General features: G+C 43.0%; 1 protein-coding gene across 3 annotated transcripts in view; it reads right to left on the bottom strand.

Annotated features, from left to right (window-relative positions):
- Positions 1 to 2,141: 2,141 nt before the first annotated feature.
- The window catches only part of rbms3 (RNA binding motif, single stranded interacting protein), a 473,759-nt gene continuing 448,832 nt past the window's right edge, over positions 2,142 to 27,068 (bottom strand). For all 3 annotated transcript variants that reach the window (XM_054745076.2, XM_015973526.3, XM_015973527.3), the window contains 4 exons: positions 18,128 to 18,238; positions 4,313 to 4,402; positions 3,059 to 3,171; positions 2,142 to 2,424 (listed from right to left, as the gene is read on the bottom strand). In XM_054745076.2, the coding sequence (XP_054601051.2) occupies positions 2,421 to 2,424; positions 3,059 to 3,171; positions 4,313 to 4,402; positions 18,128 to 18,238 (318 nt within the window). In that variant the 3' untranslated portion in view covers positions 2,142 to 2,420. The remainder of the gene's footprint in view (positions 2,425 to 3,058; positions 3,172 to 4,312; positions 4,403 to 18,127; positions 18,239 to 27,068) is intronic.

Genomic DNA, 27,068 nt, shown 5'->3' with positions numbered 1-27,068 from the left:
TACATCAGCCTTTTGTTTGAACCTGTTGTAGCATTAGCGACAATTGCGAGTGTCGGATTCTTGCTAGTTTTGGGCGTTTCCCTGCTTTAACGCTGTAGATTTGACTAAAATAAGCGATGAGCTCGTGTCTGAGCAGGAACGTACAGAAAACATGACTTTTCCGTTAGCGACAAGATGATTTTCGTGCACAGGCGAGGTCAAAGTCGTGGCTTTAGCTCCTTTCAGAAGGGGAGGGGGAGCAAGGACAGGAGCTGTAGCCCTTCAAATTCCAAAATCTCCACCTCGTCTTGATGACATCATACTTCGAACCCCAGCTTTAAGTCCTAATGTTTATATTTCATGCATGAAAATGGTTAAAAGAATCATAAAATGACATTTTGCACCAGCTACTGGGTTGATCACTCTGATTTGACCATTTCATTAAACCATGTTTTTTTTTCCATTTGATAAGTGCAGATAAAGTTTATGCAATCATTTATCTAATGAGTTAGTTTAGTTTAGTGTAATTATGTAGTCACCTGCTGCACAATTTATAGCAAATTTAGCTTGATTTGCAACTTTTTGGATGATCGGATCAACAAATTTTCCTAAACTTGTTCCCTGCAGGATCAGAGAAACGGGGAGAAAAGAGGAACCGAGACATGGAACGACCTGTTAAACCATCACAGAGGATGAAGATAAAACAACAACAGTGAGCCACACCTTTAAATACTGTCTGATATGAGTTCACGTGTGTGTTCTGTGTGTGTGCCTCTACAGCATCTGAGCATGTGTGTGTGTTCATGCATGAAAAAGGAAAATGTAAACTGTCTGAAACCTGATGAAGAAAGATAGTAGGACTGGTCCGGCCGCCACGATAAAACAACCAAAAGAAAAAGAACGACCCAAAGGAAGGATGAGGACAACTGCAACAACAACAACAGCAAGAACAACATCAACATCATCAACAACATCAACATCAAACTGAAAAATGACAAAAGAAAACAAACAACTCTGGTTCAGAGTGTCCCTTCATCTTTGGTATAAAAATGGCCGTCCATGGGCTGCATTTGATCCACGACTAGGAAAGACTACAGAAATTGTCAACAATTTCTTCTATTGCTTTTGCACTGATTGGTTTTAACCAGAAGCTCCTATTGAATCTACTGCTTTTTATTTGACTGCCAGATATTTTTTCTCATTTTATTTTGCATTTTATACTTTTTTTCTCTTTATTTTTTTCTTCTTTATGCAGTGTGACAAGCAAAGCGGGCTAAAAACATCTTAAAGCTCATAAAAAAGGTAAAACGTGGCAGATAAAAAGCACTAATGATTTAACTTCTCCATGTAAAATGGTGATAACCATAAAAAAAAACAAGTTCTGCAATTGCAATAGACTGCAACAACAGTGCTGCATGTCCTCTTGTGTTTTCCTCATTGTGTAAAATCTCTTCAATGCTTTTAACCCCCCCCCCCCGACAAACACACACACGCACACACACACGCACACACACACACACACACACACACACACACACACACACACACACACACACACACACACACACAGTCACTTCGTTTCCCTCCCAAAACAAACATTTTGTTCACGTCACTTAGTTACCTCTGACATATCAAAGTTTTCTTCTAATGAAGAAAAGAAAACAATTTTCTCTATTAAATCTGTACAGCTTATGTGATAGATTTTCTCTTTTTTTCCTCCACTCAGCACCTTGAACCCACCCCCCCACCCAAGTGGTCCAAGAGACATTTTGCTTTTCCCCTCAACTAGACGTCAGACTATAACTCTGTAGAAAGTTTCTGGCGCCCTTAAAATTAAGGCCATGAAGATTCAGGAAAGACAAAAAAAAAGTAAAATAAAAAAACACACTGAATATATCTAGAAAACTAGGATTTAACACTAGAACATAAAAAAGACTGAAAAGAAAGTGTAGCTTAATATCTGAGGAAGACAATCTCTGTGTATCTCAAACTGGACTCCTCTTTTCTAATTACAAAATAAACTTCATTGCCTACCAGCACATTCAGCCGTTTTTTTAGATTTTTTTTCTCATTTTATTAGTTTTTTTTACGTATTTTTTTTTATTAGTTGAGAATTTTCTTTGAGAAACTTTTCAAGCTTCAGCCCAGTCCTTAGGCAGGTTCCCAGACTAAAACAATTCCACGTCTTTGCACTGTGCCCAGTCATTTCCCCTCATCCCCTTCCTCAGCGCTCTTCGCCTCAGTCTTGTTTTTTTTTCTCTTGTAGGCCAGGTAGGAAATGAAAAAAGTGTCTCTTTTCTTTCTTTTTTCTTTTTTCTTTTTTTGGTGCCTGGGCAATCTGGAAGTAATCTCTTTCTTTTCTCTTTTTCCTCACATTCACAGTGCAGCCACCTTCTGTCTCAAGGCAACGCTGTCACAGGAACATTCGCTCAGGCCGTCTGCTATCTGGTGAAAGAGGACAAAACAGAGAGGATGGTGGAGCTGGAATCAAACACACGTTCAGCGACAGGCCTGATGACACAATAAAGAGCTAAAATGCTGCAGGTCTTTATATTTACCCATAAACTCAGAAGAAGACGTACCTATACCTCCAAAACAAATCCAAATAGATTTTCTTTTCAACATCATATGCAAGATTTTCACCCTTTTATTCAGAGAAACCCAAAAGCATTTCAAAGCAAAAGCATTGCACCACAAAGGGTTTGAATATTCAATAACTAAATTCAGCAGCTGCTAAAAATAAACTTTAGTTCAAATCTGAACTCAAGGCTTCATAACCATTAAGATTCCTTCAGATCATCTTTTAGTCTCTTATTTACTGAAATGTACCAAAACATTCATGCATGTGTTTGATATCAGCACAATGCAGTGGCGTAGACAGAATATTTTCATTGGGGGGGCTGATGATACTTTTTAGGGGGGCACATGAAATTGGTAACACTAAAATCTTTAGTTATTTTTATTTCAACATTTACTGTTTTAGCATTTTTCAACTGTTTATTTCAAGTTTTTTTTCAATAAAGTTTTCAAAGCAATAAGACAATAAATCTGGGAGACTGAGACTCGGTCTAGGACTCACTTGGACTGGTACGAGTAAGCAGGAACGTGGTCGGCAGCGCTGTCCACCTGCTGTCCAGCCACCTCCTGTGATGAAGGAGCCACTGTCTGGGGCGAGGCATCTGTCACCACTCCCTAATGGGGACAAACACAGTCTCAGCTTGTAGGGAAAAGGTTGTGCGACTGAAGAGGACGTAAACCTGTCTGCCTGATCCCTCAGGCGTACCACTGACCTTTTCATCTTGGCAAAAGTTTTAACATTTTAGATGATAACAGAGTCCTTAACTTCACTCAAAGTTTACAAAGGTGTTCAGATCTGTGGCATAACTCAGATATTTGCGTATGAAATCAGTCTGCTGGGGTGAAAACATCCTTACAGATGGCCCTGAGCTCTGAATCCATCAAAACAAGCCTTTAAGCCTCCTTTGACGTGCCTAGAATTACGGATTGCTCCCATCACAGAGTCATCTCAATCACCTTAACAAGCTCTCAAGGATAAGTCGAGCTGTCCATCTATCAGCCCTCCAGACAAGGGCTGATAGGGTGATATACGCCCCAACACCGACGCTAGCAGGACAACGGTGGGGATGAGGTAGAAGGCGCCGTGGGCTACTCTACAACTACATCCCTTTTATCCGGCCTACTTGCTCATCGCGAACATGGCGACTTTCTGAGGAGAGGGGCGACTGATGGCTGTGTCAGCGGGAACTGTCACTGTCCAGAGGCTGGGGGACTAACCAGGCCTCCGCTGCTGACGGATGTGGAAGCACCAACCAGCCCGGGCTGGCTGTGAGGGGAGGGGGGAAGGGGGCGGCAGCTCCTCCAGCGCTGTGTCTCACTTCAGCTGATACACGACTGATAGTCCATCTGAATATGACCGCACTGTCAGCCGGCAGATAGCTCGCCCACTCTCCCTCTCTCCCGGCTGTCCGTACCGCCCGCCTGCCTACCAGCAACCCCCCCCCTGTGTTCATCAATTCTCAGTGTGGACCGCCTGAACCTGCCAGGAGCTCAGAGAGCCGCTGAGGAAGTGAGGAAGTCTGTGCTGCACTTCAAATGTCTTTCTCAAATCCTATAAAACTTCTGACTCATCTTGCTTCGCTTGCAGGTTTTTGCCAGCGGTGCAAAAAGGCGATTTATTTAGAGGGAACAAGAAAGCGTCCCTGCAATCGGCCACCTGACAACTGATTTATTCCACAGGTGAGGTGTTTTTGAACGCCGATGTTGTCCTCTGTAGGTGATCTCTGCGAGTGCTGTGTGTGGTCGTGGGTCTTACTTCGACGGGGACGGCTGTTGGAGGCACAGGAGTGTACTGGGGAATGTAGGTCCCTTGCATAGGCGCCGCGGCAGCTGCAGCAGTCATGTACTGAAACACACACACACACACACACACACACACACACACACACACACACACACACACACACACACACACACACACACACACACATGCTCAGACACAATCCTTCTGCATGGTAATTCCTGAGACACTCATTAGAGTTACAAATCCCAACATCATATTAGAAAAGAAATGCTTCTCAGACATCAGACGTGGATCATAAATCCCTGGGACGCTCATTCAGTGTAATTATTCCCATAACCAATAGGAAAAAGGCTGCTTGTTGTTCCTTGCGTGTCCTGTAGAGGGCGCTAAAAGAGCACGTGTGAACGCTCAGAGGAGCGAAGCAGATAAATGATAAATCAGATAAATGTGCAGAAAGAAAAAAAAGGAAAAAAATATCAGGAGAGGGAAATGTCTTGCTGTCCCTCCAAAACTTCAAAAGGCAAGCGGAGACGCCGTCCCACCGGCCAACAGATGAAAAATATTAATATTAGCAGTAAAAAGGGGGTAAAGGTGTGTGAAGCCCGTGGCTAATGCTCCTTTAGTCATGCCTACTCTGCCTCTGTAGCGGGTATTTCACAGACCTGACAGGTTTGGTCACATGACAGCCAGCAGACTTTCACATGCAATATGAGCACACACTCTGAGCTGTGTGTGTGTGTTGACCAGGATTTACCACTGTGCAAGCTTAATTAGCGCATGCCTATGCATAAAAAGGTGACCTATCACAAGCCAGTGCAGCTGTGTGTGAGATACATACATCACATGCTTGTGTGTGTGTGTGTGTGTGTGCGCGTGTGTGTGATACATACATCACATGCTTGTGTGTGTGTGTGTGTGCGTGTGCGTGTGCGTGTGTGTGTGTGTGTGTGTGTGCGTGCGTGTGCGTGTGTGTGTGTGTGTGTGTGTGTGTGTGTGTGTGTGTGTGTGTGTGTGTGTGTGAAAACAGACAGGGACAAAGAGACTGATGATGTTTAGTGCAGGCGGATGTGATCCCAGATTGAAGCCTTCCAGAATGAACAAAAATAAAAAAAGAACCAAGAATCCTTTTCCTTTGTTTTATTTCCTCCTTTGCCTCTCGTGATCCGGTCGAAGATGGCAGCAGGAGGGAGTAATGGACGGGATTATGGCAAGGCTTTCTTGGCTACGGGCCCGGCGACGCTGGTGAAGTGTCATTACCGGCAGCGTTGCTAATGGATCGGGTACGGCTCCACCGCTCACCACTAATGAGAGCAGCTAAAGGCCACGGACACGGGTGATTAACTCCCCCGCCGTGGCTACACGGAGCCGGGAGGATGCCCCGGGATGGATGTTGGTGTGTCTTCATACGCGGGTCTTTGAATTTAAGGTTATCACGCCTTCAGGGCCGGGGTGAGGCAGCGAATCCAGACCTCCTGACACATTACCCTCCCCACGTGTGTCACCCCCTCCTCCCTCTCCTTTTTACTCCTCTTTCAACCTTCTCAAAGGGGCCTATCAGATTGCAGAAGTGACCTTCTCCCCGGCGAATCAAAACCATGCATACCAATTTTCCCTGGAACTGGAGGTTTTCACCTCTCCTCCCCCATTAACTTATTGAGTCAACTCACCTGTGAGGGCCGCGCGGAAGCAAATGAAGGAAAGTAAGAGATAATTGGCTATTATCACAATCTCCCTGTCGCGGGGAGAATGTCGGGTTTGAAATGTTAGATTTCTCTACTGGACGGAAAAAAGGAATTTAAATCGCTTTTAACGAGGAAATTTAATAAGAGTTCCCCTTCTTTCACGACTGTTAGTTAACCTATTTAATATGGAAGGTTGAGCAAGGCATAATTCTGCCATAGCCTGGGCGGCAAAGTCAGGGGTGTGAATTGGGTTGCTATGGTGATGAAGATGATTCTTAGTCTAATTTCAGCTCCTTTAATACTTCCTTGTCCACAGTCAGGGACAAGTTTGGGTATTATAAAGCATCTCTAACTAGTGATAAATGGCGTTTCAGCTCTCTCTCTCTCTCTCTCTCTCTCTCTCTCTCTCTCTCTCTCTCTCTCTCTCACACACACACACACACACACACACACACACACACACACACACACACACACACACACACACACCTGCAGCAGATGGTGGGTGCATATATTTGATGAACGGGAGGCTTGAATAGCTCCTTAACCAGGCTGGTGTGAGTCGACTCTTTAAGCCTCCTCTTTACAATCGCTCTCCGTGACACACACTCATGGCTTTCCGAGGAAATTCGCACCGCAGCGCAGCAATGCCAGGATGAAAATCCACTGCGTCCACAGAAATACCCCAGTACCACGGTGGTTTGGGACTCAGCACCACAATAAGACAATTTATGTACGGTGGCTGCGAGGCGGAAGGGCCGGTTTGGGCTTTGAGATTTCCGCCAAAATGAGAATTTCTTAGAAAATCTGCTTTTTTTTTTCAGTCTTCCACATTTATCTGTCTTCTTCTCCTCCAGAGTTGCACCATCTAGGAGGTTAAAGATAACAGTTGACCGAGACAAGAGTGTCCACTTTCTCCGTGTGGGGTTATTAATGGCGGCGCAGCGTGGGGGGTGTGTTGTCTTGCTTAATCTCATAATAAGCAAACGAGGCGTGAAAACTCCTTTTCCAGATCTTTATTTAGCACTAGCCACCACTACTGTATCATCCATGCAGTTTCCCTCCTAATCTACTCCCTCGCCTTCTGGGTAATTGAGTTCTTTCTGAACTATCTCATAACATCACATCTTTCTCCCTATAGAACAATAATAATTAACTCTCTCATAACATCACATCTTTCTCCCTATGGAACAATAATAATTATCTGTTAGGATGCAACCTTCCTGACGAACATCATAACCTTACTGACAAAATGACTCCTCCACCTGGAACAAATAAGCATTCAGCTTCTCTCTACATTTTTTTTTTTTTTTTTTTTTTTTTTTTTTTTAGAACACCTTGCCACATTTACTCTAACAACTCTCAATTAGTCTCTTAGGTGGCTGAACATGTCTCTTTGGTCTCACCAGTCTTTCACCCTGTGGTGATGTCATAGTTTTCAAAAGTCTCTCAGCAGCAGGTGACGCAGAATCCTGTGACGGGCCACTTCTAGCGTCTTCTGACCCTCTGTTTGCTGACTCTGTAGATTTCTCCTTGTCCTGCTGCACTGTCTCCTGAGATTCTGTGTCTTTTCCTTCTGGATGTAGCTGAAGGTCTACTCGATTTCTCCTCAGGGACACTCCACCCTCCATCTGGATCTTGTATGAACGTGGCGCCACCTCCTCCTTCACCTGACCTTGATGTCTCCAGGTCCCTGTAGTAATGTCTCTGAGACGCACCTTGTCTCCTGGCTTCAAGGAAGGCAGGTGTCTCGCCTTGCGATCATGCAGCTGTTTTTGTTTCACCTTTTGTCCATCCTTTGCTTCCTTAACTTTATGTGCAGTTTTTGGCGTCAGCAGGTCCTCATTGACTGGCAGGTTGGAACGAATACGTCTCCCCATCAGCATCTGAGCTGGTGACATTCCATTCTGCAACGGTGTGCTTCTATAGATCAGTAGGCTCTTCTGAAAATCCTCTCTGTCCTGAGCTTTTTTCATTAATGTTTTTATTATCTTGACAGAGCTTTCCGCTAAGCCGTTGGACTTTGGATATATGGGGCTTGATGTTGAGTGTTGAAACCCCCATTCCTTAGCAAAGGTGGCAAACTCACAGCTGGAAAACTGGGGCCCATTATCGGAGAAAAGTTCACATGGGACACCATGCCTGGCAAAGACAGTCTTTAGATAAGCAATTACTGCTTTACTTGAAGTTGTCTGCAGTTGCCCAACTTCTGGATAGTTTGAAAAGTAATCTGTCACCACTATGTAACTTTTCCCATCAAAATCAAACAGGTCTGTTCCTACCTTATAGTAAGGTCTGTGTGGTGCTGGGTGAGCCAGCAGTGGCTCCGCCTGCTGTTTGGGCCTGTAGATGCGGCACTGTTCACATGAAGCTGTGGTCTGGCTGATGTCTTGGTTGATTCTTGGCCAGTACATTACTTCTCTTGCCCTGCGTTTACACTTGACCTCTCCGAGGTGACCTTCGTGGATCTTTTGGAGCATCTGTTTGCGTAACGAGGATGGTATGACATATTTGCTCCCTTTCATCACTATGTCATCCACCACAGTTAGTTCTCCTCTGCAGTTCCAGTAGTCCTGGATTTTCGCTGAGCACTCTTTCTTGTTTTCTGGCCATCCTTTCATTATTGTACTCTTAAGTTCATTCATGACTTCATCTGCATTTGTCTCTATTTTTATCTGTTCTGATCTGTCAGCAGATACTGGCAGAGATGTCATCACCATGTCAACATACGCTTGTATGTCCAGACTTTTCTCAAGGTCTTCATGCTCTTCCTTATCCACTGCTCTTGACAATGTATCAGCTGTGTACATATACTTTCCTTTGGTGTAGATCATGTGAACGTCGTATTTCTGTAGCCTGATTAGCATGCGCTGTATCCGTACTGGACAGTCATTCAGTGGTTTGGACATGATGGACACCAGTGGTTTGTGGTCAGTTTCCACTTCAAAAGTTTGGCCATAGACATACTGATGGAAACGTTCACATGCATACATGCTCGCTAACAGCTCCTTTTCAATTTGAGCATATCGTGTCTCTGCACTCGTCAAAGCTCTGGATGCGTAGGCTACCGGCAACCACTGTTCCTCATGTTGCTGCAACAGCACTGCACCCAGTCCGTGTTGTGATGCATCTGCTGAGATCCTGGTGCTTCTCTCTGGGTCATAAAACTTTAGCACTGGCTCTTGTGTGAGAATCTCTTTCAACTTTAGAAAACATTGCTCTTGCTCATGGGACCAGATCCATTCATTCTTTTGTTCAAGCAAACTTCTGAGAGGTGCTGACAATGTTGACAGTTGTGGGACAAACTTTGCCAGATAGGTGACCATTCCTAGAAACCTTCTGACGTCGTCTTTGTTGTTTGGTCTTTCCATGTTACATATTGCTGACGTTTTCTTTGGGTCTGGCTTCACCCCATTCTCACTGACAACATCTCCCACAAATGTAAGTTTTTTCACTCCAAACTCACATTTATCTTTGTTTAGTTTCAGATTGACTTCTCTTGTCTTGTCTAGTACTTGTCTCAGTCTTTGGTCATGTTCTTCTCTAGTGGTTCCCCAAACTATGATGTCATCCATCATGGTCTCCACTCCTGGAATGTGCTCAAAAATCATATGAATGGTCTTGTGGTAGACTTCAGGAGCTGACAAGATGCCGTATGGCAGACGAAGAAACCTGTATCTGCCCTCAGGTGTGTTGAACGTACAAAGTCTAGAGCTCTCCTCGTCCAGCCTCAGCTGCCAGAAACCTGATGAGGCATCTAGTTTACTGAACCACTTAGCTCCGGCAAACTGTGCCATGATTTCTTCTCTGGTTGGCAGCTTGAAATGTTCTCTTTTAATTGCTTTATTTAAATCCCGTGGATCCAAGCATGTTCTGAGAGCACCTGTTTTCTTTTGTAGAACCACCAGTGAGCTGACCCATTCAGTTGGCTCATCTATTTTCTTGATGACCTCTAGTTTTTCCATGCGTGCCAGTTCGTCTTTTAGTTTTTCCCGCAGTGCAAATGGGATTTTCCTACAGGGATGCACAACAGGTGGCACATTTTTATCCACACATATTTTATGTTGTCCTGGGAGACATCCAAGTCCTTCGAAACAGTCTTTATATTCTTCCATGAGGGAATCCTGATCATTCGGGGCTTCTGGTGTGGAGACTATGTACACCCTTTTAACCAGGTTGAGCTTTACGCATGCACTGAGTCCTAGGACTGGTTGTACACTCTTATCCACGATCAGCAGCTGTGCTCTTATCTGGTGTTTTTTGTATCTGAATGTCGCAACACATCCACCTTTAACAGGAACTCTCTCTCCTGTGTATCCAGTGACTTTTATTTTCACCGGATGCATTTTGCTCTTTTTTGTCATAGCTTTGTAATGTTCCCATGATACCAAATTAACCTGGGCCCCTGTGTCCAACTTGAATGGAATTATTGTCTCATTAACTTCAACTGGCACCACCCATTCCTCTTTCTCTGATGTAGAGGTGTGTACTTCATCTACAATGAACTCCTCCTCATCCTCTGCTTCTTCATCGACTGTGTGAACTTTCTGTTTTGGAGCTGCTTTACAACATTTGGCATAGTGATTCATTTTCCCACAATTGTTACAGGATTTCCCAAATGCTGGGCACGATTTTGGTCTGTGACTGCTTCCGCATTTACCACATCTGAACTCTGTAGCTTTCCCTTTTTGGTACTTTTGTTTGGTAAATGTTTTCTTTATTACTCCATCTTTGCTTAGAGCATGCACTGACGTCTCACCTCTCCGGAGCTCCTTTGCTTGTGCTCGTGTGGTTTCCGCTGCTCTGCACATGCTGACACACTTATCCAGTGTAAGTCCAGTCTCTCTGAGCAGCCTCTCTCTCAGTGCATTATCCACAGTTCCACAGACAATCCTGTCTCTTACTAGCGAGTCTCTCAAAGTCCCAAATTCACACGATTTGCTTAATGTGTGAAGCTCTGCTAAATATTGATCAAAAGGTATTCCCTGCTTCTGATCATGGGTAAAAAATTTGTACCTCTCATAGGTCACATTTTGTTTAGGTACGAAGTACTCTTCAAATTTATTCATCACGTCAGCCAAAGTCAAATCAGCTTCATCCAGCTGAAAGCTATTATATATATCCAATGCATCTTCCCCTATAACATGCAAAAGGATGTGAGCTTTCAGTTTTTCATCATCTCCCCCTGCTCCGCTTGCAGTCAAATATATATTAAACCTCTGCTTAAAGCGCTTCCAGTTTTCAGCAAGGTTACCAGTCACTTGCATGGATGAGGGCGGGCTTAGCTTATCCATGGCAGCACGTCGGGGTATCTCAATCACTGCAGCTCTTTACTGTTGTCTATCTGCTCTCACAGGCACCGATTCCTCTTCTGTTTGCTCTAAGTGACCACACACGATCAGCTTCACTTTTACCCTCGCTCCCGGGCGTCACACGATGCAGCACCGGTCTTTAGCATGTAGCTCTGTAGCGCGCCATTACTCACGCTCTCCATAGACTCTCCCTCTACATCCGTCTTTCGCGGCTCCCCCGTGGCAAATCTGTCCTTCGTCTTGCTCACGGCCACTTCTGACACCATGTGTTGTCTTGCTTAATCTCATAATAAGCAAACGAGGTGTGAAAACTCCTTTTCCAGATCTTTATTTAGCACTAGCCACCACTACTGTATCATCCATGCAGTTTCCCTCCTAATCTACTCCCTCGCCTTCTGGGTAATTGAGTTCTTTCTGAACTATCTCATAACATCACAGGGGGTGGGCTCTGATGACTATTGATCTGTGCTGTGGGTGTCTAACGCTGTGGGAACTGTTGGAGGGAATTACAGTGCTTCTCCACTTTACTAGGAAAAGCTCCAAACACCCTTGCCTCTGGGCTTTGGTTAAGTGCTCACAGCGATTCCTGCCAGTAAGGTCCCTCTCTAGCTGCTGGTTTTACAGGAAACGTGTACATCTGTGGATGCAAATAGAAGCCCGCTAACTGCTTAACGGGTCTATTTTCAGTCTGTAACTGCGAGTGGACTGGTGTATTTCTATATGAGCTCAGACTCACTGGTGCACACCTGCTTAGCAAAACTTTACTTTGACGTTTAAAATTTTGTTTATTTTTTTCAGCTTTAAAAAAATAAAATGTGGTGTGAGAAGCAAGCTGACCAAGTGAGTCTTTGACATTGGGAGCCAGCTTGTCTGGGGCACAGATGAGGATCACAGTCTTATCTTCATTCAGCTGTAGAAAGTTTCCAACCATCCGGGTTTTAATAGAGTCTAAGCAGGTGTGTAACAGCTGCAGTTTAGACATCTTGTGGGGCTTAAAGGAGATGTACAGTTGGATGTCATCTGCATAAAGATGGTAGGCGTTTCCTTTAAAGGAGCTCAGGATGTGCTGCAGAGGGAGCAGATAAATGAGGAACAGTAGAGGCCCCAGCACAGAACCTTGTGGGACACCGTGGGTGGGGCAGGTAGTGGAGGACTGAAACTTGGGAGACGGCCACAGAGAAGGAACGCTCAGACATATAAGAGGAGAACCACTCCAAAGCAGTTCCTGATAGGCCTACCCAGTCTCTCAGCCTCTCCAGTAGCAGGTGATGTTCAACAGTGTCAAAGGCTGCAGTCAGGTCCATCAGAACCAGAACAGAACAGTCCCCTGCATCACTGTGAGTCAGAAGGTCATTAGAGACCCCAAGAAGAGCGGTTTCAGTAGAATGAGCTCTACGAAAACCTGACTGGAAGCTATCATAGATGTTATGTTCATCAAGAGCAGCTGTGAGTTGTTTAGCCACAACCTTTTCCAAGATTTTGGAGATGAACTTGTTGTCAGGGTGGCACTGGCCCACCCTAGACCCCCTAGAACCGCCCCAGTGACATTTACAAACAAAAAATTATTTTTAGAATTTTTTTTCTTTTTTGTTATCCATATTTTACAAGCGGATTAATCTTTGACCCCTGAAACACAAATTGCCTAGAAAAAAATTAAAATGCTATTAAAAAAAGCAGTTCTTTGTTTGAAAATGGACTCAGGTACCTTCCAAAGCGTTATTAGGAACAACCCCCCAGTCTCAGGGGCGGGATGAACTTCCATAAAAAATCAACAAGTAATATACTGTCCTTAAAGTCTCGGAAGACCAACGAAAGCAGCTCAGACAATAGAAGAAAGAGCTTCACAAAAAACTGTCTTCCAGGGATACCGCACCTGTCAATCACAGCCGTCACCATGACAACATAGTCCTGGGTTCTACTTGCTTTGACGGGAATAGGAAGAGGAGCACAGAGGGAAGGTCACCTCCTGTCATGTCAAACATTGAGTCGTTCACACACAAAGACTCCGACAGGCGTGCGAACACACGCAGACACCGACGACGTAACCATAACATCTGCACTTCAACACGGCGTCTGACCGGCGCACACGGCGTGACAGACAGACTCCTGATAAGTGCTGGGGCTTCAGAGACGGTAAATTAATCAGAGACGGTGTAAGATGCACCAAACGTGGAGTTGTAAATCAAGAAAGACGGCATGTTTATGTGTGCCATCCATAAACTGTTGGCCCGAGGTACTTTAGCATTCTGTAATCAAGCAGTTTGAGCCAAAAAAGACACCAAGACAACATTTTTAGAGAAGCAGCTAAAGTCCAAAGCAGCGACCATCCGGCACCAGATCAGTTATGAAACATGGGTTTCCCTGCTACTCCGCTTAGAGGCCTGACTGATCCTCGCTGCAGAAAAACACGGCGTTCTTGGAAATCTACAGTCACCACACCAGTGTCACAGCTTGGGCGGACAGAGAACATTCGGCTTCTCTCTTTTGGAGGGAAGAAAGCCACAGCCATAGAATAACAGCCGCAGCGATCCTCTGAACCGCCGAGATTATCCTGAGGTGTGGCTTCTTCTGCCAGGAGGAGTTGTTGACTCTGGAGATGCTGCTTTACTGCAGGTGCTCCTCTGTGGCGAGGACAAGGTCACGTGACCATCAAAACAACCTGGCCACATGTGTGAAAGCTGGAGGAAAGCGCTGGAAGAGTGAGCGGTGTCACGTCCAGTTTACCACACGGATAGCTGCAGGTCCTGGTTCCTGGGATCTGTTTTCAACAGGCTTTTCCAATTAGATGAAAGAAAGGGCTTTTACATCTGGCTAAGAACCAGCTTTACGGGAAACACGTCTCAATCCCCGCTGATGATTGAGAGCGGCGTGCTGCGAGCCGCTCAGCCATAGAGAAGTTATGCTACACAGCACACCGCCTCAGGAAAGCTAAGCAGGCAGAAACAGGAGAGGCGAAGAAGGGTGAACCAGACATGAAGAAAGGGGGAAAAAACCCGCCTCAACCCACTTTCTACTATAATACGACCCATCAAACATCAGAAGCCATCATCGTAGATTAGCTTGTCTCTAATCCTAGCTGTTGGCACAGCTGGGACAGATTAGGAAGGAAGGGGAGGGGGGACGTTTTTGACAGAGCAAACATGGCGTCGCAGTCGCTGACAGCTCACCTGGAAACACATGGGTAACTGTACAATACAGCACTGTTTCAATCACAGATCAAACATCACGCCGGAGCAAAGCTGTCTGCCCCAAGGCAGCGGGGTTAGGGCAAAGGGTCAAGCTCCAGACCGCCGGGACACCTCTAAGTCCCCGTGATCCTCAAACAGTAGGGAAAGGGGGTTCAGGGTTTGGGGACAGCCAGAGAGGGGGTATGATGGGGAAAGCTGATGGAGGGATGCATTTGATGTGTGATTTAGAGAGTGTGTGTGGGGGGGGGGGTGAGAAAGAAACAGAAACTAGAGGGTGAAAGTGAGGAAACGGAGGAGCCTGTTCAACCACTGAGCCTCACAGGAAATCTGTTTAATGCAGAAGATTAGGGAGGAAGTACGCTCCTTCAGCGTCTGCCGGTGAACGCACGGTTTACAACAGCGGCTGAGCACATGTGGCGTCGGTCTGAAACACTGTGGATTTTAAAACAATCTTCTAGCATTTTTGTGTCTGAACCAAATTAAAAAATACTCCGAGATAAAAAAAGCCTCCAACTTTTTAATCTTGACCTAATTCTAACAGTGCAATTTTACAGAAGTGGTCACGCTTGCTGATAATCAAGTAATAAAGTGCATTTAATTAGCAGTTTTTGGCTACTTACACTCTTAAATTTCAGGAAATCAAAAAGGTTGCACTTACTTTTTCACACGCTGCTTCTTTGTGTGACTTCACTTCTACTAAGTAAACACTGACGAGGTGTTAATAAGTCATGTGTTGTTTATTTTAATTAGTATTTACTAGATATTTAAAACATTTTTTGCACTGACTGGTTCAAAACTTAGAAGAAAATAAAAAGTAGTTATTCGAAACTGAAAAGATTTCCTACACAAAAGATTTTTGTTTTACAAATGGAAAATGTTCTTTGAGCCTCTGTATAGCATACAAATCTTTTTTGGGGCTCACAATGACCCAGGAGCCCTCAGAAATGGCCAAATACAATCCCATAATTAAGCCTTACATAGAAAGACAGATTTACCCCGCCCACTCGTCAACGACATGAATGATAAATGATCTGCATGGTGATTGGCCAGTTAACCCCGATGGCTCTATGACACGACCTAAAGCTGGAAACTGCTTTGTGTGTGTGTGTGTGCGTGCGTGTGTGTGTGTGTGTGTGTGTGTCAAGCCCCCACAATTCGGCTCTGAAGGTGAGGCCAATGCGGAATTTAAATAAATTGCAGTTCCACCCTCATCCACTAGGGGCTGGTGTCAGAAGTGAGCAAATCCTCATTGACTCCCATGTTAAAAATACCAATTTCACAGCAGAAATAAACATGTTTACAGCCTGGTTCCAAAACACGTTATAGGTTTAATAGATCTAGTTTACACTCATGACAACTCTGAGGGGGGTGAATTTTTTTTGTCATTCTTCTGTTTAAGTGTATTAAAAGCCTAAAATTCTGAATAATTAAAGAGTATCAGACCCATGTGACCGCAGAGCTAGCTCCGTGGAAAGGCCTCAGCCTGAGCCTCGGCCTCGCCTGAAAACTGTTCCGCGATTTTTAGTCTCTCAACTTAGACCATTAGTTGTGCCGTTTGTGTATTCTTTTTTTGGATATTATTTGTGCAATTGTTGGACAAAATGAATTGCTGTGGCATTAATTGCACTATTAGAGCGTCCAAGGAGTCTCCATATAATTTTTTTCTGTAAGTAAAATTATATTTATGTATTTTAGGTCACTGCCGCTCTTGCACTAGCTAAGCTTAGATTTTAACATGCACCGTTTAACCATGAAATTTAAATGTAAAAAGGTAAAACCCAGGGCATTTAACATATCACTGCATTTTAGAAAATGGGTTGAAATATAACATGTTAGTGGAGCTGGGTTCCAACTATCGGTGTGGTCCCCTTCCGGCAGCTCGGCGCACCTCTGATCGCCGCGGCGCCTGTCTGCTGCGTGGGCTGCCGGCTTGTGGAGCTCTCGGATGGAAACCGATGTTTTCCACCTGGTTCTCCCCAGCGGCAGCTCTGTGCATCTCTGATCGCAGCGGCGCTTGTCTGCGGGCTGCCGGCTTGTGGAGCTCTCGGGAGACCTCTGTCTTCCACCTGGCTTTACCCAGCGGTCAGCCCGGCGTATCTCTGACTCAGAAGCTCTGGTGTTGTGCACAGTTAACTCCGGTTGTAGCTAGGTTGCTACCTCCGTTAGCTTAGCTCCCACCTCCGCATTAGCTTCGGGTTAGCTTCAGGTCAGCTTGTAGCTACATTAGCTTCAGTTCGACGGGTGTCATCATTTGATCCCAGCCTTACAGCCCCACCCTCAGCTCCTCCTCTCTTCCCTTTTGTGGAATTTTCAGGGCTTAACGGAACCTGTGACATGGTCAAAATGGCGGTGATGGCCACCTCCCATTTTACCTCAAAAACTTATTATTGGAGCCTATGGAAACCCACTGTCCATATATATATGTCGATGGTGTGTGTGTGTGTGTGTGTGTTTGTGTGTTTGTGTGTGTGTGTGTGTATTTGAGTGTGTCCGTTTGTATGTTTGGCAAAGGATTTGTGAAACGAGTAAGAGGACATAGACCAGAAGCTATGGATCTATTTGATCTGGATGTTTCTGGGATGTGAACGGTGCTCTAAAATTCTTCTTGTTGTTTTCCTCTCATTCAACAAGGACGTTTGCAGTAACTGAAGCTAGCATTAGCCACAGCTGGGTTTAGCGTAAGAATCGCTTGAGCTAGTGTTAGCAGAATCTCAGGCTAGCATATCAGTAGCTTCAGATTGTGTTAGCAGTAGCTCATGGAGACATTAGCAGTAGCTTGGACAAGCATTAGCAGTGGCTCAGGAGCATTAGCTGAAATTTAAGCTAATGGTAGCAGTAGCTTGTACTAGCGTTAGCAGTGGCTTAAGCCAGCTTAAGCTACTGTTAGCAGTAGCTCGGGGAAGCATTAGCAGTGGGTCAGGCTAGTGCTAGCAGTAGTTTTGACTAGTTTATTCATGTGTTGCTGACACTGAAGTGGGTTGGGACATAATCATTTAAAGGTGTTTGTCTCTGCTTATGACGTGTCACTGCAGCTTTTCTCTGAACAATGGCACAAACCTTTTGGTATGCTACATTAGACACTCCAAGCTGTCTATCTTTACAAAACAAGGTACATGTGGTTTAGAACTCTAGGACACCATTAAATGCCTTTTATAAATCAATATTTATTTTACAACCAAAAGTTTTGGGACTTTATTGACGGGATTTAGATAGTTAAAATGGTTAAATCAGATTTCTGGAGTGCATCTGTATTCAGATCTTTGTGCTGTAAACAACTGGTGTACACATGCATCTGTGACAAGTGGAACTGATTAAAATGTAAACAAACTGACTGATTTTAATAATTATGCAGGTGAGGGTGAAGTGGGAGACATTATTTTTTTATTGATCTAGAGGTAGTTCGTTCATCTTTCAGAGAGAGTTAAAGGCAGAACTCCAGAAGAAAAGTCCAACAAAACCTGTTTCTGCTCATAAATCTTGCTGCTGTGACCACACTTTAATAATTGAAGCTGCCCTGTGGATCAGAGACGGTCATCATTTCTTTTTTGTCTGTTTCTAAGTTCCTCGGTGACGACTGTGGCAGCTACATGAGCTCATGTGGATCTTTTTTGTGTGATTCACTGTGACACGACGAGGAATACTCACACTTCCTGTAGTGCCCAGAGACAGATGGTTCATCTGCTGGGTGAGAGGGCCCATCATGCTGGCAGGCTGCATGGACATAGTGTGGTCCATGGCTGGCGTGATCACTGCACCCTGGATGAAGACGATGACAGGAGTAGAAGAAAGAAGACAATGATGAAGTCAAGACTGCTCGAGTTCCTCCAAATGCGTGAGCTTCATGCGATCCTGATGGAGTTCCAACGTGAGTTTGAGTATTTTGAAGTTCCACAAAGTGGTTTCAACACCTGATGATGTTCATGCATTTTAAATCATTTAAGATATAAAAAGAAACATTTAATACTGTAAAACAGTGATAATCAACTGGTGGCTCCTGGGACATTTACGTTCCTCAAACTCATTCAATCTGTCCTGGGGAACATTAAGTTATTAGTAAACACACAGAGCCACTAGGGAGGCTCTCTCACTCACTCACTCTCTCTCTCTCTCTCACACACACCCACACACACACACACACGATATGATGCACAGCATGTTTTCTCTAATGGGCGGATGGGATAAAACTTTTTTCACAGTGCAGTGAAACACGAGGGAAAGTGATGAAACCACTGTTGCTCTTTCATCCTGTCATGATAGCTCAATTTCCTGAGTACTGAAGCTTTGGGAGGAGCACATTCAAACCGGTCCTTTTCCTCTGCTCCACTCCCCTCTTTTCTGTGTGCGCGCGCGCGTGTGTGTGTGTGTGTGTGTGTGTGTGTGTGTGTGCGCACACCACTGGTGGCTCTGTGTGGGCCTGTTGGAGAACAAACTGTGCAGACACAGCCTGTCAGAGGCGCTCTGCTCGTCTACATCCTGCACACACAACAGTCAGCTAACTCTTTCTTTTCTCCCTTTTCCTCCTCTTCTTCCGTCTTCCTGTCTTCCTAACTCAGCACGATTCCTACTGGAGTTACGGACAGAATCAAAGGAACTGGGTAGAAAATACTCTTACTGCACAAACACTTAGGATGTTCAAATCGTTATTTCTGAAATGCAACAGGTAGCAAAATGAAAGTGACTCTGTGAAAACACTTTAAGGTCAATTTTCTGAAAATTTAAAGACTAAATATCCATTTTCTTTGGTGATCAGAGAGAGTTAAAGGTTGCTTAGAGCGGTGAAATATTTTTACTCTTCAAGTTTCTAACAAGGACCAACCAAAAGCAGTACTGGGAACTGAAGCCTACTCCAATTGTTGCAAATATGGAACATAAATCTTATATAAAACAACTCTGACTACAGAAAGCGTTTAAAAAATAAAACAGTTTTTTTAAATCAGACATTTGGACCTTCAAAATGCCAGCTAGTATTAATATGGTACTGACATATTATTGTTGATTATACTACTACTACTACTTTTACTACTAATACAGGGCTGCCACCTCTCACGCACTGAGCGTGAGACACACACATTTCACCCTCTTCACACGCTAAACCAGAGCCTGCACTCCCCAAATGCGCATCACGCACAGTGCGTAGGGTTTATGAAAGAAAAAAAAACAGATTATATTAATTATAGCATTAGCTACTGAACAACAAGCACACAAACAACACTTAAGTAATAATTTAACTGGCGTTATTTCACACACAGAATCCCATCTGTATAAAGCCTATGCGCTTTTTCCCGCTCTGGTTGTGAGATGGGCGGAGCGGTGAGCGCCACCTGCTGTTGATGGAACAGGCATGCCCGGTGTCGGTACAGGATCTGCTCGGGTGCAAGATCGGCTCGGGGTCCTTCGACTGCCGATGACGTCAAAGTACGGCAAACCCATTCGGACAAAATACACTACACATCTATACTGTTGGAAAGAATTTAGCAGTTTATTAAAATAATATTTCTTACAATGTAAGTTTGTGTTTATAATGGTATTTGTAAAATAAAACACTATACCGTATTCATAATGTTGAACTCCTCTTTGAGCACATCCCTTGAAGGATCATAGGTATTAGCAACGCCTGTGAAATTGTATTTGCAGGAAAGAAGTGTGTCCCGTTTACTGAAGTATTTTGTGTTTAGTTTTTGACGTCTTGTCCATGCGTACTTCAGTTACGCTCATAGCTGCTAGCCAAAACTCTGGAGTTAAAAGTTTTCTGGCTTTACTAAAATACGTGTCTGTACTTATTTGATTGATGGTAGTTTTACTTTCTATTAGACTCCAAATGTAATCATTTGCCACGTTTCTAATTCATAATTTGTAAGAATGTAATCAGTGATATTAGCGTTAGCATTCCTATGGGGTTTTCCATGTATATTAGCATTGTGCTAAGCACTCGCTGCCAAATTGCAGCCTTTGTGATTAGACAATCTCCTTTTGTCACATCGCAATTTAATTGCACATGCAGTTAATTGTTCAGCCCTAATATACATGCAGCTCTATGCTAAAAGTGTATTTTCAAAGAGGTAATGATGGATTTCTTTGTAAAAGTTGTCCATCTTTCCAACAGAAAAATTTGCCTGGACCAACGTAACGTGATAACATAATGTGATAACGTAACTTCCGTAAGGTTCATGTTCAGCCAATCAACTACTTTGACGTCATCGGCAGTCGAAGGACCCCGAGCCGTTCTTACACCAGAGCAGATCCTGTACCGACACCGGTTCTCCCAAAACCGTGAGCTGCGGCTGCGCGCCCCGCCAAAATGACATGCTCTATTTAGAAATGCAGCCGCATCGCCAGTCGGTGTTGACAGAGCTTCAGTCCCGAATGTTTTTCTTTTGTTTTCACTCATCAGCAACAGATCCTTTCTCACAGCAAGCTGGGCTGTCTACCATGGTGACTCACTCACATGTTCCCTCTCCTACCTGTTTGTGAGACGAACCCCTCCTCCATACTTGTACGGAAGCCTGAAAAGGCCAAAATTCCTCAAACGTTTATTTTCCCCCTACTGACTGATATGAATTAATATAATAGAATAAAGAAAATTTTATTAGTCCCACACTGGGGACATCCACTCATTACAGCAGCACACACACTTAGAAAAACAGATTACAGTAAAACTGAGATTCCAGCCATGTTTGTTTTCATAACTTCAATAACTTCATGCTAATGACTTACATGAACATAATCCTCTGTTTAGTGGAGTCAACTACATCATGAAATTAGCTTAACATGATAGATTATTTTCCTTGGCAGAAAATAATAACTGGTAATATTATGAATGAAATGATATTGCCCACCCCTAGATGGAATTTTAAAACATTTACATTAGTTATAATTAAAAGTTCCTGTGTGACATTTGTGACATGTAGCTGTAACTCGTTACTGCAGATGGATGGATGGATGGATGGATGGATGGATAGATGGATCAAAAATTTGTATTAAACAAAGGTCAAAGTCAGAGGGTGTGGAAGAGGATTAGGGCCACTGAAAATAAATAAATACATAAAAAAATAAAAGAAACAGAATTCTGACTTATTTCCCAGAATTCCCTGTCAGAATTCTGAGATTAAAAGTTAGAATTCTGAGAAAAAAGTAACAATTTTCTTGTCTTTTCTTTTCTTTTCTTGTCAGTGGCTCTAATCCTCTTCCGTACAGAGTAGAAATAAAAAAAAAAAAATGTAGAGCACACAAGGTCTCAATATTAATAACCCCCCAGTCTAAACGGTCGGCGAAATGTCCACACCCAACCCCATGACCCCGTCTCACTCTTTGAAAAGTTCAAAAGTTGGCAGCCCTGCTAATAATAGTAGGATCATTATTTATAACAATTATGATTTGGTATTTTGTCTGCATTCAAGAATATACCGTAATTCCCGGACAATAAGTCACGACTTTTTTACACACTTTGAACGCTGCAGCTTCAACAGTGATGCAGCTAATTTATGGATGTTTACCTGTTTTAACCAATATGTTGATGACTGTTACGAGACTCCGGGCCAAAATGATACTGACAGTGACAATAAAAAAGACTAAGAGTCTGACAAAATTATTCTGTTCAATTCCGACACCGAAGAAGAGAAGACAACTTCAGTGGTTTTAGGGCGCAGGCATACCGACGCTGTTCCGGCATTTTTACGGTATTTTTTTAACAGCCGTTTTACAGGCACTGTTTAGAAAAATGTTTTTACTGTATGTATTTATGCATGTTACCTGTACGTATTTGATTAAAAAAAAGGTAAAACATTTTTTCTGTATAAATATCTCATGTAGATTTACAGCATGCACTACAATGCCTCCGGCTTATATTCAGGTCCGGTCAATAGTCTGGAAATTACTGTAGTAGGAATTAAAACCTTTACCCAAAATTTTGCCATCAAGAAATTCATCCTGTTTAAAAAAAATCCTCCTTCAGAAGAGAAACAATCATTAATGCACTAGTAATTTGTTTGCAATAAATCATTACTGCTGTATTTCTAAAGCCAAATCTCACGGGGCTGCAGCAGGCTTTCACAAGGATTTGCAACATAGATGCATAATATCCTTGCATATAACTCACTTTAAGCAGTTTCAATTTAGTTTCAGTTTGAGAAATGTGAAAATGAGGGTAAAATGCACATTATTCAAGATATAATTCTCTTAATGATTCAAAACCTGCATTATAGTCATGCAAGTGTTTCATTCTATGTCATATACCTCTTGTGACCCAGCCATTTATAAAACTTGTCTGAAAAGTGTCATAAATGACCAATTCAGTGTGATTCTGACTGAAAATCAGCACAATCGATTCAATTTTCATCTCAAACTGATCGCAACAGGACGTTACTAGCATTAGGATGACAAGGGCAAGTTTACATAGACAGTAATGAAGCTCATTATCCCACACTAATGTGAAGGGCCTAACTCATGTGAAGGAAAACCCACAGGAAGGCTGGCTGACTTCAAACAAAAGCTACAGGATGTAGGAGACTTCTTTGAGGATGCAGAAGCTAATATACGTCCAATGGCTCAGAGTTGAATAGAAAAGAGGAAAACATTGGAGGAGATGGTGTGCGCGGCTGATAAATTGGTTATATACAAAAATAAATGACATATTTAAGTCATCTGCTTCATGATTGTGATGTTTTAACTGTGTGTGAGGTATAATTTACATATTTCTGGGTGTTAGTTAGTATTAATTAGGATAAAGATGATATATAAATATAAATCATTCAATGTGTGTAATTTCTTTGTTGCAAAACACTGAAATAATTGACAGGTTCTGCAAATCAACAATGGATTTGGCCAATCCAATGGACTTTCATGTATATTAGATGATAAATTGTTGTCACTATATTTAACATTCACATTGCAACTGTGTGTGTAAATGTTCCACATCATGCTATTTTAAACCTTTGAGAGGAAAAGTACGCAAAGAATATGATAGAGTTACCTTTGGCATGTCATTTATCTTAACTACGAATTATTTTCTTCAGCCTGAATTTCTACCTTGAAATAAAATAGTTTGTTTCGGTGAAACTCCGCCCACTCAAACAAAACATGCCTACAACAGCATCTTAGGCGTGTCAATTGCTTTAATGACTATGGCAGTCCATTGGTTAAGGCGTCCGCATGACATCTCAGTTTTGCCATGCGCTGATGTGGGTTAGACTGCCAGTAGTGTCGGCAGTAATTTATTTAGCCAGCTGAGGCAGATTTCAAGTTTTAAAATTTCAGTTTTATTGACTATTTTCTGCAAAATATTTGGTGTCTCTAAACATCTTTGAATTTGGTCATGTCCAAGCAGCATTTTAGTTGATTTAATCTGCTCACCTCACATGGACTCACGCTAGCTAAATAAACAAAGAAAGTAAAAAAAAAAAAAAAAAAACATGTTAGTCCTTATATTTTAAAGAGTTTATCAATAAAAGGCTGGAAATAATGTTAATGGCAAGTGTAGCTAAAAAAAGAAGAAAAAAGTTACTGCCGTGACCAGCACTCTAACCCCGGTTTCACACTGCAAGCATCAGCGGAATGGCAGCGAAGCAGCACCGCTTCAAATAGAATCCAGTTATAGTCTATGGAGTGTTTTAAACCAGCCGCAACGCGGCAATTTTCAGGCGCGTCCCAGAAGCAGTATGCCACGTCGCAAAAGATAGGATCGAGTTCTATTTTTTTCTGCGAGCCGCTTCAGGGACATGTCAACTTCTGCAGTTCACATAGTGCGAGACAGGAAACCACACACAGTTTCAGTGTAAAATCCCCGGTTATTTTCTAAATTAAACGCAACGTTACGATGTTATATATAACTTACGTTAGTACGTGTGACTGAACAGCTTCATTTACCACCAGTTTCTTTCGAGAAGTGCAATGGTGTGATTCCTCGCGGGGGTTGCGATCTCTCGATCAGGAAGGATGGCGGAAATCTACGGAGCCCCTCTGATGACATGGTCCAAAAAATAAATAAATTGTGGCCACGAAATACCATTTTGAGGCCATGTTATAGCTATTTTGTGGCCTCAAAATAGTATTTCGTGGCCACAATTTATTTATTTTTTGGACCATGTCATCAGAGGGGCTCCGTAGAAATCTCTAGGGAATTTGTTGTCTCACGAGGAAGGTGTCGGAAGTCTCGAGGGATTTTAGAATCTCGCGAGTACAGTGAGGCGCAGTGAGGAAGCCGTGCCGCAGCCAAGACTCTCCCAGTGTGAAAAAGACTACTTTGAAGTTCGCGAGTGAGCCATTCCGCTGCTGTTCTGTTCCGCTGATGCTTGCAGTGTGAAACAGGGGTAACCTCTGGACTACCAAGTCTACGACGTGATAGTCGCCTAAGCAACAGATCATGTGCTGGCCAAGGGAGACAGGTTTCAGAACAGATTAAGGTGAGGAGCAAGGGCTTATATCGGGAGGAGAAAGGCAGAATAATGCACAACTTTTCCATTCTGGCTTTTCAGGAATTTCAAAATAAAAATCCAAATTTGAAACAGGAAAATGCATGAAAGTAACCAAAAACGGGTTTGGGGGTATTTTTCACGAGGAAACAATATCACATGATAAAAAGCTCAAAAAGTGGATTTTCCATGATATGGCCCCTGTAATGACGCAGCTCTTTCATTAGTAAGAAGTGGCAAATCTTTCAAATGAGGCTTATTTTAGGAAACATAGTGAGGTTTGTGGCACTTAGCAGAATTCCATCAGTGGCTCTGATAGAAGAATGGAGAAAAGGAAAGTGAGGAACTAAGAGAGGGAGGACTGGAGAAAGATGAATAGGGAAAGAGCTGATGGAGGTCGTGCGGACGGCAGGGTGAAGGAAGGAGAAAGACTTAGAGAGAAAGTGAAAAAGCAGAAACAGACGGAAGGAGCGGAGTATGTAGGAAGCAGCAGGAGCTCTGGGCTACCTGTTACTGATTCAGCCTCTGACAATGCCTTTATAATGGGAAAGGGAGAGCAACGGAAAGGCTTAATTCACAGACGTGTCAGGGAGAGTTAAGCCGATTTGTGATTTCGATTTTCTGTGTTTGTGCAACTGCGTGTCAGGCAGAACGTGAGTTTCAGAGCGTGTGTGTGTGTGTGTGTTTGCGTCTGCCATTGACAGGATGGAGGGAAGAAAATGAGAAAGAGCCTGACACAAATAGACAATATATGTTTTTGATCTGTCCCGTGTGTCTATGCGAGAGAGGGGGAGGGAGGTAATGGATGCTGCAGATGTATCCGTTACAAATGTATGAGTTGATGTTTACAGAGCTCCTCGATGTGTGCACGTGATTTGGTGGAGGTATTGATCCCGCTCCAGACAGGAGATGAGATGCTATCACCTCCCTGGTTATAAAATACAGTGATATACACTCTAAATCCCGAGAATGGGTACAGTACACATTCATACAACCTTTTTTTTTCTTGCTTTAACTAGTATTCGTTTCAAATTAAAAGGAATGCTCGGACTGATGAAACACTGATTGGTATGAGCTGATATTCATTACCTGGCCTTTGAATTTGTTGATCAGAAATAAAAACTATAGAGCAGGTGGGGCACATACATAAATGCCACACAAATAGTGGCTGCTTTTACTGCCTGATCCATTACAGCTGAAGGATGTCCAGCACTTTCTGCGGGTCATTAAAGTGATTTACATTCTGGTCCGAGCTGACGGAGACTCCGGTAAAGAGAGATGGGAGTACGATCAAGCTGCTGGAATCAAACCGATGTAGGGTTTGGGCCAACTTTCTAGATTGTAGCATCGCCTGATGGTTTGTGGATATTTTAAAAACTTCACTTTAGCATTTTGGACATGTTTGCCTCCATTTTTAAAACATCAAATAGTGATCTGAGTGGCACTACTTCAATAATGAGACTGTTCCATGCAGTCACAAACATCTGATTATAGCCTAACTCTTAATTTCCTATACAGATATATAGTTTTAGGCATCTAACATCACATGTATACCTAAAGGTGTGATTTACTCGATTTTTCAACACATTTGCGGTGTTCTCTAGTGTAAATCAACAACTTATGAGTCATAAAATAAAAGCTATGACGTTCCTGTTCTAAGATACAGAAGTTTGCTGGTGCAGAGGTGGGCTGAAAACAGTAGGATAGCTCATTATTATTAATGATGTGCACACACCTCGCTTCTAATTGGCTAACACAACACGTTCAGTCATGTTGCAAAGTCACTATCACCAAGACACACTCTGCTCTTTTCTCTCTGAAATTTTTTTTAAATAAACAAAAATAAATAAATTAATTAAAAATAACAACCAAAAAAAGCATTCCCGTGGACGGGTGCCAGACAAGATGAGCGAGGCAGTGAATGCAAATTCTCTGTGACATAGATATGTGAGGATTTTCAAATCGTAGCATTTCACTGTTTATCTTCTATCAGAAGCTAATGCAGGCAATAGGTGTAGGAGACTCAGAGTGACCGATTATAATCACAAATAATCCTAAAATAATAATGTTTCAGTCAACCACACCTTTAAAGTATAAAACCAAATTCACTCGTTTTTCAATACATTTCTCTAGTGGTCTCTAGTATAAATGAATGCCTTGTGAGTTGATCTCTGTAGGAA

This window comes from Nothobranchius furzeri, chromosome 19 (assembly GCF_043380555.1).
Source record: "Nothobranchius furzeri strain GRZ-AD chromosome 19, NfurGRZ-RIMD1, whole genome shotgun sequence".
Taxonomy (NCBI): domain Eukaryota; kingdom Metazoa; phylum Chordata; class Actinopteri; order Cyprinodontiformes; family Nothobranchiidae; genus Nothobranchius; species Nothobranchius furzeri.
This window is presented reverse-complemented; position numbering and strand designations above follow the sequence as displayed.